Source organism: Bufo bufo, chromosome 10, assembly GCF_905171765.1.
Source record: "Bufo bufo chromosome 10, aBufBuf1.1, whole genome shotgun sequence".
In the NCBI taxonomy this organism is placed as follows: Eukaryota; Metazoa; Chordata; class Amphibia; order Anura; family Bufonidae; genus Bufo; species Bufo bufo.
In genome coordinates this window covers 30,207,559-30,222,665 of record NC_053398.1, presented here as the reverse complement: position 1 = coordinate 30,222,665, position 15,107 = coordinate 30,207,559, and the positions used below count along the sequence as shown (strand labels likewise).

The 15,107-nt window shown below is 44.0% G+C and overlaps 1 protein-coding gene across 2 annotated transcripts in view; it reads left to right on the top strand.

Annotated features, from left to right (window-relative positions):
* BBOX1 (gamma-butyrobetaine hydroxylase 1) overlaps positions 1 to 10,907 on the top strand; it is a 116,091-nt gene extending 105,184 nt beyond the window's left edge. For both annotated transcript variants that reach the window (XM_040410171.1, XM_040410172.1), the window contains exon 8: positions 8,834 to 10,907. In XM_040410171.1, coding sequence (XP_040266105.1) covers positions 8,834 to 8,994 — 161 coding nt within the window. In that variant the 3' untranslated portion in view covers positions 8,995 to 10,907. The remainder of the gene's footprint in view (positions 1 to 8,833) is intronic.
* The last annotated feature ends 4,200 nt before the right edge of the window (positions 10,908 to 15,107 follow it).

The window sequence follows — 15,107 nt, the reverse complement described above, 5'->3', positions numbered from 1 at the left end:
CTCTGCCCCTTGTTCAAATCCTTATTATGAAATATTTCTCATTAGGATAAAACACAACATCAGCTCCGCCGAGCCCCCCAGCCAAATGTTGAAGTGGTGTCCGAGATCCCCAAGGGCCAAGCCAAATAGTTGTAAGTTTTCATGGGAAATATGTTTATGTTATACACATATAGCATACACTGTGCCACACAATATACAGTATACCTCTACACTGTGCCACACAATATACATTATACCTCTACACTGTGTAGTCTGTTCTATAAGCACTATTGTTTTGTGGCGGCGGACAGAAAATTATCTGGAAGTGCCCCTCCCGAGACCAGGCTCTGATCCGCCACTGGTCTGGACCGCTCACAGGAGTGTACATTTCTTCTAAACTGTAATCCGTATCCTCTGACCTGCAGAAATCAGCGCTTGCTTGGTAACAACTAACAGGCAGTACCTGTAGGCTGTAGCCTGGCCCTGTTACCGAAGCTAGCTGAGTGGTGTAAGGTTAAGGTACTAGTAGAGATGAGCGGGCGCTTAATCCTGATTTAAAGTTAAAGTTACTGCAGGATATGGATTACAGTTTAGAAATGTAAAATGTACACTCCTGTAAGCGGCGGGGAGGGAGATCTGTGGATGACACTGTTATAGGGAAGGGGATCTGTGGATGACACTGGTATAGGGAGGGGGATCTTTGGATGACACTGTTTTAGGGAGGGGGATCTGTCGATGACATTGTTATGGAGGGGGAAATAGGGATGACACTGTCATGGGGTGGATCTGTGGATGACACATATAGCATAAGATGCTATATACGGTATGTGTTATCCACAGATCCCCCTCCATAAGTGTCATCCACAGATCCCCCTCCATAACAGTGTCATCCACAGATCCCCCCATAGCAGTGTCATCCACAGATCCCCCTCCCTATAAAGTGTCATCCACAGATCCCCCTCCCTATAACAGTGTCATCCACAGGCAACTAGGACATGTTGAAATCTGAGTGATTGTTTTTTTTTTTTAAACCACAGACAGCAGGACTTTTCTTCCCTGTTGCGGTTTTAGGTATTGGGTAAAGTATCGCAGCATTTCTAAGCATACTTGTGTAAATGTATCGTTGTTATAGCTGCCCCCCCCCTACTTTTGTCCTGGCCCCCAGTGTGCCCCCCCCCCCTCAAAAAAAATTGAAAGCTAGAGACGCCACTGCATATTTGTGCAGGGCTGGTACTGCCTTTTTTGCAAAGAAATGACAGCTTGGGACACTCCACCTCGGCTCGGCACAAGCCATAATTTCTCTGAAAAGTGCAGAGTCAACCACTTGGAAAGGGAGGGACTGCAGCACTAGCAACTTGGACAGGAGCACGTTCAGCTTCTGCACCGTTGGATCCGTGCACACATACTGCTGTCTCTTGGCAATCACTTCGGTGATCGATTGCTGACGGAATGAGTGACGAGGAGTAGGAGGAGCAGGAGCATCATGAACAGCAGACGATGGGAGGGACAGACAGCTCCCTTCGGCTGAGGTGGTGGAGCCTTGACTGCCAGAAACCGGGTGCGTGACCGTGGGTGATGCAGCGGTTGCTGCAGCAGGCTGGACCACCACATAGGAGCCACGGTTCTCCCAGGCCACTGGGTGGCGACGCTGCATATGTTGACGCAGGGCCGTAGTGCCAACATTAGCACCCTGGCCACGCTTCACTTTCTGCCCACAGATTCTACATATGGCCATGTTCACCTCCTCCGGCGGCTTCACAAAAGCAAGCAGGTGGTATACCCCATCCCCGTTTGGCTCCCGACCTCCCACTGCTGCCACCCTGCTGACTCCCAGCCACCCTATCCACTTGCTCGCTCCGCTGCTGGCTCAAAGGCAAGCTGCCACCCTTTTCTCCTGATGATGATGAAGCCCCTTCTGCACCCGGCTCCCAAGTGCGATTGGCTTCATCATCATCAAGTAGTGTCTGCATGTCACTGATGTCCTCCTCAACGATCTCTGGGTCAGGAGCCTGACCCCTCGCAACAGCACCTCCCGCGCCACTCTTCTCATCACTACTTGCCCGCCTAGCGGAGGAAGCGGCGGATGTCTCCTCCAGATCTTGGCTGGCCAGTAGCTTTTTCTTGTTGTTAATGAAATACGCCCCTATACGCTTTCACCAGGAAAATATTAAGCAGTGAAGTGTGTATAGATTTTTTTTATTTTTATGAAATATCCCCCTAAACGTCAGTCAAACTACTTTGTTAACGTTTTTATATGATACTGTTTTTATATGTGCTGTTATATATTTTGTTATAGACAGGCAGACAAGCCAGAGTGGTTGCCAGTAACTTCCAGCCCTGATTCAGGCTCTCTATATATACACACTGACATCCAACTGCCTTGTCTCTATGGGAAAGAGAGAGATTTTTCCTGCCAATTGTAACCAGCAAATCAGCTGGTGATCACCCAACTAATTATCTAAGGGATTTGGGTCTGTTCCGGAACCAGTGGAACCTACTCTTTATCCCAGTGCATTTTATTAGCTTATATATTCATAGACGAGGGTATTTTATATGTTATTTATTTTAACTACTATTTGTTTTTTATGAATAAACTGACATAATATTTTAATCTAGTTCTAATCCATCCCATACCAAATTTGAGTGCCCTCTATTACCCTGTTAGTACTGAAATATGCCCCTATACGTTTTAACCAGAAATTACTGCAACAGTGCAGTGCGTATATATTTTTCTTTTTTACTGAAATACGCCCCTATACGCTTTCACCAGAAAAACTGCAGCAGTGAAGTGCGTATATATTTTTCTTTTTCCACAGAAATAAGCCACTAAAGGCTTTTCAACATAGCACTTGCAGCCCAAGAACAAATTGCTGGAATGACAGAGCTGTATAATGGCTATTTGGATCCCCAAATAATCATTCCCTGCACTTGTAAATCGCTTTCCTATCACTGTCCCTAGCGCCTTCTGACGTCTCTCCCTGCACTAAGATGCTGTGAAATAATTCCTTCCTTTCCTTTTCCTGCACTTATAAATCGTTTTTTTATTTTTTTTTCTGTCACAATTAAGTTTTTCCAATTGCTGTCCCTTGTGCCTTCTCACGTCTGTCCCTGCACTCAGAACGGTGGAAAATGGCAGAATCTAAAATGGCTGCCGTATTCATAGGGCTGTGACATCACAGGGCTGGCTGCTGATTGGCTGCATGCATGCATGTCAATCTAGGTGATCCCGCCTTCCCAGAGTTCCTTGCCCCATGTCCTCACACGTGTAGCCGCCATTTTAGGAAAAATGCGATTCATTACCACGAAGCTCGAGGAAATTCGTCATCTTCGATTCGCTCATCTCTAGTGCCAATGATGACCCATCAAGTAAACACTTGTTTGTCAGGTGACCTAATCTTTCAAGCGGCACAAAAAATCTTTGTTTGCTGCTGCAGACAAACAATAGAACTGTATGGAGATGAACAATCGTAGTACCGATCATTCATCCACCTTCAGTAGCGATCACTGCAGCATTTAAATGAATGAGCAGGAAATAATCAAAAATCTGCTTCCTGGTTACTTCCTCACCGCCAGCTCTATTAGCCCATGTGAGAAGTCTCTTATGCTGATCATTTGCAGGTAGCAATAAGGAATAATAGCCGGCGAGTACGGGAAGCAGACCCCAGTGAGAACTGCAGTGTCTGGATGATGCATCTTTTTATTTTTATAACAAAATTTTCTTTTATTTTCATCGTAAATAGAAAAAATAACACAGATTATAATAGACAGGACAGCAGTACAAAAGAAGGCATTATACAAAAAATAAACAGCTATCCTATAACCGTATAGCAAAATCCTACAAAGATTATAAATCAGGCTGTAAATTCATATTTAATACACATATTATACCAATAACCCCCCCCCCCCCCCCCCCCCCCCCCCCCCCCATTGGCTGTCGTCACTACCAGCTCTGGTTAAGCCAGAGCAGATTCACCAGTAATTAAATAAAAAATGTCCTACGTGCCGCTCTCCGCTTTCTTTCCATATCCTCATACACTTTAATTTGTTGATAGTACAGGATCCATTCATTTATCGAGGGCGGAGACACAGAGCCCCAATGTCTGACTAGAATAACTTTTGCCACCATCAAACCCCTCATCCAAATCTGTCTCATCCGAGCCGGGATTTCCATATCTAAGTTATAATCTCCCAACAGCACCGTCACCTTCTCAGGACTATACATCGAAGAGGACTCCTTCTGTAAAGCTTCAAAAACTTGTTCCCAATACCTTTTTATTTTACTACAATCCCAGAGTACATGCCCAAAATCTGCATTCACGTACCCACATTTTGGACAACAGCAGTCTCGGCCTTTATTCCAGGAAAGTTTCGCTTGGGTTTTTGGTGTGTAATACAGCCGGTGGAGGATCTTAAATTGGATTAATCTATGGGCATTCGAGGATGTTGCCTTCTTCAGATTCCTGTAAATACTAGGCCATTGTAGTGGAGGGCAATGCAACTCTTGCTCCCACTTACTCGAACTTTTATATAGAGTCACCATTGCTAATGCTGTTCGGAATTTACTATATAGGCTAGCTATCTTAACCCTCTCCTCTATCTGGGCTGGATGGATGATGCATCTTGATGCAGGGTCATGTTGAGGAGTAGGCAGAGCAGATGCCTTCCTAGGGCATTACTGAGCAATTTATTCTTTAAAAAGTATCTGCACTTTGAAAAAAACTCTCATATGTCACAGCAACTTATCCAAGATTTTGACAGGTGAGGGTCTGAGTGCTGAGACCCACACCTATCACTAGAATGAGGAGAAAGAAGTACTAACACAGTGATCTCTGTCTCCTCGCCGCAGAAGATGGAAGCACAATGGACTCAATAGAAAGTCTATGGGCCTGTCTCACTTCCCCTCCTGTACTGTGGAGAGAGAGTGCTATGTGCTTTCTCTTCATTATAGCGATGAAGGGGGGTCTCAGCACTCTGACCCCCACCGATCAATACGGTGACACATTAAGTTGAAAACATCACCATTATTTGCCTGAAAGAAAAAAAAAAGGCAGGAAAGGTGTTAAAACAAGGCAATAAGTTATACTTGCCCAATTCACGACCCCTTCGCATCAGCACTCCCAGAGGGACTTTATTTACGAGACTGCCATAGTAATTTGTCCATATACCACATGTGACCTCTGCAGCTAACTGCTGGCCTCAGCAGTCTCGTGTCACATACAGGATGTCATCACTGCCACCAAAAGCATGACATCATCGCTGCACTGGTGTGGTCGATCAAAGCAGAGGGGCTGGAGGGTATTAGAATGGGTGAGTTTTGCTATTTGCAATGGTGAGCTGTCCATATACCACATACGACCACTGCAGCTTATCACTGGCCTCAGTGGTCTTGTGTCGTATACAGGGTGTCATCGCTGCACCAGTGTGGTCGATCAGAGCACACTGATCACACAGGATACTCTGTCTGAGCTGCCAATACTATTGTAAGTGCTAGGGTACAATAAGATATATACTCCCTATAGCCGATTAGCTCTATAGGGCAGTAGGCGGCACTAGGAGGTGGGGACAGAGTGGATTAAAATGGGAAGAGTATATATGATCAGTTAGATAGGGAGATATTAAAGGGGTTGTACTGCCAGTATATATTGATGACCTATTCTCAGGATAGATCAAAGGAAGAACGGGCCGGCGCACGCTGTTAGTATATAATCTTGATTTATTGTCACATTCCAGTGAAGGCGTTTCGGCATACAATCTGCCTTTATCAAACTTTATCAAACACACAGTTTGATAAAGGCAGAATGTATGCCGAAACGTCGTCACTGGAATGTGACAATAAATCAAGATTATACACTAACAGCGAGTGCCGGTCCGTTCTTCCTTTGATCTCCATGGAATGCCTGCCCTGGGACACGCGCACCACCACTCTATCTCCCGCAGTGCCGAGCGATATATTGTACACCCTATCCTCAGGATAGGTCATCAATATCTGATCGGCACCCCGTCAATCAGCTGTTTGAAGAGGAGGCGATGCTTTTACGAGCGCTACTTCCTTTTCAAGATTACACTGCCCGTTGTCTCGGAAGACTCGGTGGCGCAGTGTACGTTATTACAAGTGCTTGGTCCATTCACTTGAACAGAAAAAGTGCTTGTAATTACACTGCGCTGCCACTGCAAGTGAGATGACCCACAGTGTAATCTTGAAGAGGAAGAAGTGCTCGTACAAGTGCTGCCTCCTCTTGAAACAACTCATTGGCAGGGTACCGGGAGTCAGACCCCCACCGATCATATTTTGATCCGGAGGTTATGTCATCAATATGTGCTGGATACACAACTGGCTGCAGCTATCATGCTGAATTTTAGAGACAAAGGGTAGAGACCCATATTCTGGAACCCGTTCCTTGGGCACCAAGAGAGCTTGTCCTGTCCCTGTCTTGAGGTCTTGAATTCTCAAGAGTATAATTTCAGGTTAGACAATTCAATACTAATAATCTCACTGGTTTTCAAATTTTGGAATAATACGGTACAGTAAATGCATTGCGTGTGTTAAAGTTCATGACAGTAATGGCGCCACTGACCAACATCACTCAATGTGTCAGTTAATCCACCACATTTAAACAGCATACTCCATATAACAAAACGAGGACAACGTGGAATAAATAACTACAATAAAAAACATAATCTTTATTAAAGGAAACAATACATCATAATTAAAAAAAAAACAATAAAAAGCTGCGTTTAAGGTATGACGTGCACAGTGCCATCCATTAATAATGCATACCAGATCGTTAGTGAGAGGGCTCTGGTGTCCGCCCTGACCAGTGGCGGACTGGGAACTAAAAGTGGCCCTGGAAAAATAGGTTAAATTGGCCCCATGTTGACAGAAGGTGGGGCAACATAATTCGGCAGGACCAATATATATAGGCAGGGATGACAGAAGTAAGCAATACCAGAGCAATATACCGCCCCAGGTGAACCAAATACCACAGTGCAGCACAAAATACTGACACTTGCTGTCCCGAGGACGTCGACTTGAATTCAGGAGGACACCTGCGGCTGCTGGACAGGTGCGTAAGAGAGAATCAGATCATTATGAGCCCATTTAGCGGCCGTGAGGAGGGCTTGAGTGGCCGTCCTAGGCATTGACCCACCAGGAAATTGGTATTGATTGGTAGTAAGCTAAATGATTAATTATTTGCACCTGCATTTTCATTCCCCAATTGGCAGGGCCTGGAGGAGAAGGAACACCCACAGAGAAAAGCTGATGTCTCCTCCCTGGTGTTCCGATGCTGTTACTTAGCATACAGCGCGGGAGAATGTAACGGGGGCCACAGCGGCGCAACAGAGCGGCGCCCAGAAATAATAGTAAGTGCAGGGACATCCCCTATGTATGCCCTACATGTCCTGCTACTTAGTTAATAAAATATGGACCCGTGAATGCGGCAGCGGCACTTGTGTTCTCCCTCTTGCCCAGGGTCCAATCAATATTTAAAGGGAACCCGTCATCAACTTTATGCTGACCATATTAACGGCAGAATAAAGTAGAGACCGGTGAGTTGATTTCAGCCGTCTGTCATTGAAAAGTTGATAGTAAATGGTTGCCGAGAACCAACATCACAATCATTGCAGACTGGGCCTGGAAAAGAGTCACGGCCACCTGAGAAGAGTCCTGGTCATTCATGGATTCCTGCTCTCCTGCCCACCTGCTGATGACTGACAGTCTTCTACCTAGTTTTCTCCTTTTCTCTCCAGGAGAACTTCCAACCATCAGCAGATGGGCGGGGAGAGCAGGAGATTATGAATAACTATATGAATTATAATGACTCTTCTCAGGTAGATTTGACTCTTTTCAAGGCCTGGTCTGCAATGATTATGATGCTGATTCTCAGCAACCACTTACTTTTAGATCATGAGTGACACACCGCTGAAATCAGCATTTCTGTCACTATTTTATGCTGCCCTCAGTGAGGTCAGCATAACGTTGATGACAGGTTCCCTTTAAGACGGCCCTGCCAATTGGGCATTGTGGATCATTAATAGGAAGGGCTCAGTTAATGGCACAAAGACTAGCCAGCCGAAACACACATTGGAGCAGATGCCGGCCCCCTCTCACTAACGATCTGGTATGCATTGATAATACTTGGCACTGAGCACTTTAACCTTTAATTTGTGACTGGCAAACATAATATATAGACAGTCGAGGCACATTATTATGACCACCTGTTCATTTTCAGAGTGCCCGTGTGCACATCACAGACAGCACGAACTGGGAGTGACTCCGTAAGGTCCTGATAGGTTGTTAAGGGTATCTGAAGCCATGCTGACTGCAGTGCATCCCACAGCTTCTGGAGGGTGCGTGGGGGAGGATCAACAGAGCGACCACGACCATCGAGATGGTCCCACAGACGCTCAATTGAGTTCAAGTCAGGGTAGTACTTGGAAGTCTTGGTCATGTTCTTCCAACCAATGTTGGCACATTTCTAGCTGTGTGACATGTTGCATTGTCTTGCTAAAATATCCCACTCCAGGAAAGACAATCAGCATGTATGGGTGTACATGATCTGCATGGATGGATTTATGCCTAAATCAGTTGAGAGTGCCTTCCACATGGATGAGTGAGCCCAGAGAATGCCAAGAAAACATTCCCCAGACCATAACACTGCCACCACCAGCTTGTGTTCTTCCAGCAATAGTTGCAGGGTATTTGTTCTCTGATGTTTCTTGTCTGATACGCCAACATCCATTCGTTCAATGAAGCAGAACATGTGGTGAAGGTCTAGGCATGGCATTGCGGTAGTGGCCCAGCTATGGTATACTACTTTGTTTGTTCTCATACAAGAAATGTGTCTGTTTTTAGGTCAAGTGGTGACATTTGACAACTGGCGGATCTTGCATGGAAGGAAAAGCTACGAATCAGGTGCAGGAATCTCACGTCATCTGGAGGGCTCCTACCTGGACTGGGATGTGGTGATGTCCAGACTGAGAGCCCTGAAGAGCAAGTTGCAGAACTCAAGTTGATTCTCGTCTATATTACTGTACACACAAATGCATATTGTATTATATAGTATGTAACGATATCATGATTATATAGTTCTATATTAGCACTGACTGTAGTTGTAAATTATTTTAACAAGTAACATTATCCTCAGGTTATTATTATAATGTTTCCTATAGTGTACACCTCCCTACCGATTATACCTTTATCACTATTGCATCTCTGCTTGTATTTCTTTGGAGCATGGAGAAGATGTATCAGTTCCAGTGCAATGCAAAAGTGGAACAATTGCCCATAGACATCAATCAGGTCACCACTATCATTCCTCAAGGAACTTTGAAAAATGAGAGCTAGAATCTATCTGGCTGCCATGGGAAACTGCTACATTTTTCCTTACACCCAATCAATCTCCCTAATAAAAAACATAACAGATATGATAGATTAATAATTCACAAATTACTGGATTCTACTGTAATTCAATTTTCCATTAATTCCCTCTGTTTCACGTGCCCAAAACATGCCTCCTAGGTCCTTTAAAGGGAATGTGTCCACAGAAAATGGCCTATTGGACAAATCACATTTTTGTTAAAGGGGTTGTCTCACCTCCAACATTGTCTCCTAAAGTAAACAGGTGTGCGCCGCACACGCGCGGCCAACCTCTATTCATTTCTATCGGAGTGGCGAAAATAGCCGAGCACTGGCTCTTCTATTTCCAGCAGTTCCATAGTGGTGAATAGAGCAGTGGCCGCGCTTGCATGATGTGTTCTCCATCCATTTCAATGGGGCTTCTGATAATAGCCAGTGCTCCCGTACTAGGGATAGGTGGAGGTCCTACCTATCCATTCACCAAGCCACCGGTCAATTCACAGATGCATGCGCGGCTATTTTCATAGTGGTGAACAGAGGGTGGCTACACATGCACAGCTGCTTTCCATTCACTACGAGGACCCCATTCTGTAGACAGGATTAGGCCCCAGAGGTGGAACCCGCACCTATCTGACATTGGTGGCAAATCCTAGCGACACGCCACCAATGTTTGAGGTGAGACAACCCTTTAAACCATTTTTTTTATAATATTTGGTGAGTTTTTATTTTCTCCATGCCACTATCTATATTTTAAAAAATTGTATATAATCCTGCAATTTCCATTCTGACCACTAGGCCTAATAAATTTAAAGATTTCCTGTCTGTTGAGAGCAGCTACATGGGCCATAGACACAATGGACAGGAGGGGACAGGACCTCATTGACCTATATAGGAGAGTTTTCTAGGCAAGCTCTGTGACCTGTGCAGAGGTCAGGAGGAAGCTAAGCAGCTGTGATATCATATATTGTAAATGGTGGATTCTATGTTATCTATAAATAGGCGATATCTGTCATTGTAATCCTGCCTGTTGTGATAATAATAATGGCGACTGAAAAGTCACCTGTATGGAACAGGAAACCATGACCTATTATTAGACCTAGTGGCCAGTGTGAAAATTGCAGGATTATATACATTTTTTTTATTAATATAGATAGTGACATAGAATAAAAATGGGGGAAAAAAATCACCAAGAATTTGAAAAAATAGGTTTAACATAAAAATGGGATTTAAACAATTGGTTATTTTTCTGATGGCACAGTCCCTTGAAGACTATAAGTGTAGCTTATAGGAGATGCAGAGGTAGCAGTTGTTCTCTGGGCCCTGGTGACTCTGTGTCTCCTGCCACAAGACGACTCAAAAATTATAAAGGGCACATGCGGGGTCTATAACAGAACCTGCATTGGAGACCAGGAGCTTCAAGTTATGCCTCAGAGGTTTCATGACAACCATCAGATGGGATAGTTTCAGATTGGGGTTTTAAGCTGGTAGAATTCACTGTTTTGATGTTAGGACTAAAAAATTGATCCATCATGATCTGTCTCAATCTTTTTTTATCATTAAAGTCAATGAGTTAAAAAAAATTGGTGTCATTTTGTTATCAGTCGCCCTATTGATTTTGATAACTTTTATAAGCAACTGCGGGGTCACCACTAAAAACTGTGTAGGAGGTCTTTCTTATTGTCACATACAGTACCTTCCGAGATTCATCACTGCACCATCCTATAGTGCATCCCTACAGCAAATTTCCACACAACCCCATATACAGTATAGTCATGTCAGTCATATAGCCCCCTTAAAGGCTATGTACACCTTTGGAGGTAATTTTTGTTTCTGATTGCATTTTACTCATTTTTGGCTAAAAATCATATTTTCAATTGGCCTCTATTAAAAATATTGAGCCGTTCTGTCACAAACTGTTCTTCTAACTGTGACTGGTACTTTCATTTTCACTTTGTGCAGGTCATCTATTAACCCTTATCTCTAAACTACCAAGAGGTCATGAAGACTTATGTAAGCCACATTCTTATCAGTAGGATAAGGATTGAGCTTTAATGAGTGTTTTTACGGTCAGAGAGCAGAGATAAAGAGTGCGTCTGCTCCCCAGATGACGAAAAAGACAGAAAATCCACAGGCAGCTGCAAGAGCATCTCAGCTATGTATACAAAAAAGGATTCTGTATTTTTAATAAAGACCAATTGAAAATTAGAATTTTAGCTTAAAATAAGTACAATGCAATAATAATTTTAAAAAAATTGCCCCCAAAGGTGTGCATAGCATTTAAGTACCTATCAGATCCTTCCCACAAAAAAATGCCTGCCAAATGTGTCCCCAAGCATGCTCGGCCGAACACTAATTTTACTTGAGCATCGCGATGCTCGGCACATCGCGGTGTTCGGCTGAATACCATGTGTGCTCGAGCGCAATGCTCGAGTCTCCTCCCCGCACAGGTAAGGTAAGCACTGCCATTCACTGTAATGCCGTAGCCATGTTTGCTACTGGCATTACAGTGATTGGCTGGCCGGAATGCGTCATCAGGTGCTATATAGCACCCGATGACACGTGTTCAGCTCAGTCTTAGACAGGGAGAGCTGGAGAGCAGAAGGGTGAGATAGTGTGTAGTGTCCCACTCCTGTGTGTATGGTCCACTCCAAATTGTTGTGTAATATGATGTTATTTTACACTATTTCTTTGTCTATGCTGCTAAATCCATATTTCAGGCTGGTAACCTGCACTACATACTTTTTACCACTAGAGGTCTCTAACACACTACTTATATAGTGCTGACGCAGGAAGTGAGAGGGGAGTAGAGAATAGGAGTGGAGGAGTTAGAAGGCAGGAGAGGAGACAGTCTTGTCTCTGTCCTCCTGGGCCTAGCCCAGGAGAGCTAGCTGGTTTCAACCATTGAGTCTAAAGATCAGGACTATAGGATCCTACGCTGTAGAGTACCCTTCCAGGGTATCAAGTGGATTATTACTCTGAAGACCACAACCTTTTTAAATAATGAAGCAGAGTGTTTGCCTGCCATGAGGGAGATCGCCTTTGGGTTGTTGGATCATTGAACTAAAGACTATAGGCGAAGGAAGGTAACTGTCATTTATCAGACTCCAGACTCCTTTGCATCAGGTGGAGAGATTGTAAGCTTCCGACAGCTCCACCATAATCAAGGACAGAAAGGCCATCTGTCAAAATACTCATTTCCAGAGGATCTAAACCAATAGCGAAAGGTTGAGGGATCAGAGCAAGACCAGGAAGCAAGCACAAGTAAGAACATCACCTTCACTCAAGTGGGCTGGAGGTAACCTATGCACTTCATCATAAGTAGCCTGCTAATTTGGATTTTGCAGCTTTGCCCTTTTTGCCATCTGTATGAAAGACAAAGTGATGTTATTGGAAGCCTTACTACATCCGATAAGTAAAGTTTCTGCCTGGTTCAACTACTGCCTCTCTCATCATTCCACTTCTCCTCCTCATTGCACCTAATGGTGCTGGCGTCACGAACCAGGGGCCCAGCCGCAAAAGCACCTTACACCAATTACCATCAAGGGCACCTCAACCAACATCTGGCTGGTGTTTCCTGCAACCGAGAGTGATCCAGAGGATTTTGTGCTGTCTTCCCATCCACTGCACTGCCGGCCCCAAGGGACAAGTAAACCGTGAGTACTACTACTATCCTCGGCACCTCATCACTAGTACACTCACGCACGCATACTCCATAGGGAGCCGCGACAAGTTGCAAGTGTAGGGAGTGAAATAGGAATATTTTAGCTTTTATACTAGTTATAGACCCAAAAGTCCTTTTAAGGACTATTGTTGTGTGTGGCAGCAATATATATTTTTAAAGTAAATTAACGTGGATAGCTCACCACCCCTCTCTGTATGGCAAAGGTGCTCTAGTCTGAAACTGATCACCCAATCAATCAAAGTATGTGGTAAAGATGAATATATATACGACTGGCACTCACTATGTGGGTCACATCAACAGCATTTAATGAAAAGATTCAATAAAATCAAACAGCAAGATTTCAACAGCAAGAATTCAATGCTAATCACACTATAAAAAGTCACTCTATTAAAATCACAATTTCCGGAATGTATATTCAACGTAAACACATGTAAAATACCCCCTAAAAAATATGTATAAAAGATATAAAATGTGCAATCCACTGGTAATAGAATCCTACATGTGGGATAAGGTCTTCTATATGCAACAATGCCTTATAGGTAAAGTTTCTTTCAGCTGGATATTATTGTGCTGCCCAGGTCCCGCTTTCCTGACCTATATGGCCAGAGATTGGAAAGTTCTGTGTTATCACTTGGACATTATTCCTTAAAATTTAGTATGCGTCCAGACGGTTTAGACTCTCAAGGATCCGTCTCTCTAGAGTGCAGTGTCCACACTACTGAGTTGCGGTCCGTTCCGATGAGGAGCAGAGCGCCTTATTCAAAATTGTAAATAATATCAGCGGTATCACCTGGTGGTCGGTGTTGTAGGGAGGTGTCGCTTACCGGTATGTTGTAGTACTCGGCAGTCCCGTTATTCAGCTATCCACTCACCACCGCACGGCTATAGCTGCTTTCCCGGCGTCCTCACTCTCTGGTGCGTCCCACGTGACCTTCCCAGAGATATCGCGAGATCTGATGTCTTGTTCCGGTATTTAAGTGAGAATGTGCTCACAGAAAGAAGAAATATGGAGCGCTCCAAATTCAAAACTTGCTTAAATGGTCCAAATCATGTCCGGATTCTTTATGGATGCAGGGATATAACGTCAAACGCGTTTCGGGGACCTCACTCCCCTTCCACAGTGGCTATATCCCTGCTAAAACGTCACATCCTTTTATACCTCCACATGTCCTCTTCAAAATCTGGACTGGAATATGCATGTTGTTCATTGCGGTATTAGTGCATCTTGCATGCGGTTTTTGGGCAACACATGCGTTTTTTCTGTATTTTCCTCATATTGTTGCGATTAATACAGGTGATAAAGGAAAAATAGCTACGAGATTGCTTTCCATAAAAAAAATTTAAAAAAAGGTATAAAAAAGTTAAAAAATCCCCCAAAAATGTATAACCTTTATCAACAAGGAGAAGGTATATTGCACTGCAGTCTATCAAAGGTTCATATTCATGGGAAGAGACATATTCATAGAAGAATCGTATAAACTTAGCCATTCCATAATAATAACGTAATACACTTAGATTTCTGTGGTTTCAAAGTGGTCCCATATATTGCGGGTAGAAACGGGGGTGTGGGCCTATCACCAAGGGGGGGTCACAGCGCCGATAGACGGCCAGACATGTAATCCCCCATTGGATGAGAGGCACACAGCCCTAACTTATAGGAAGCCAAAAATCTCTAGCTCCGCATTCAAGCCTGCTGGAATCATACTTCCAAAATCGTAAATCTGTTTAGATTCCGCTCTTGACATCCGCTCGATGTGGTTCCCACCTCTCCAATGTTTATCAATTCTCTCCAAGGCCACAAAGGTCAGCCCTGTGGGGTCTTGTCCATGGGCTTCTTTAAAGTGCCTTGAGAGTGAGTGTTTTAAATATCCTTTTCTGATGTTAGAAATATGTTCGGATATTCTCACTCTCAAGGCTCTTTTCGTTCGCCCGATGTATTGTCGGGAGCACGGACATTGGACGAGGTAGACCACACTAGTTGAGTTACCATTATGTGATATACAGGTTGTATCGGAGTGCCTCTTTCTTGTAATTTTTGGCAGCACTTGCACTTTATATACAAGTAAATATACAGGAAAGAATGTTTTC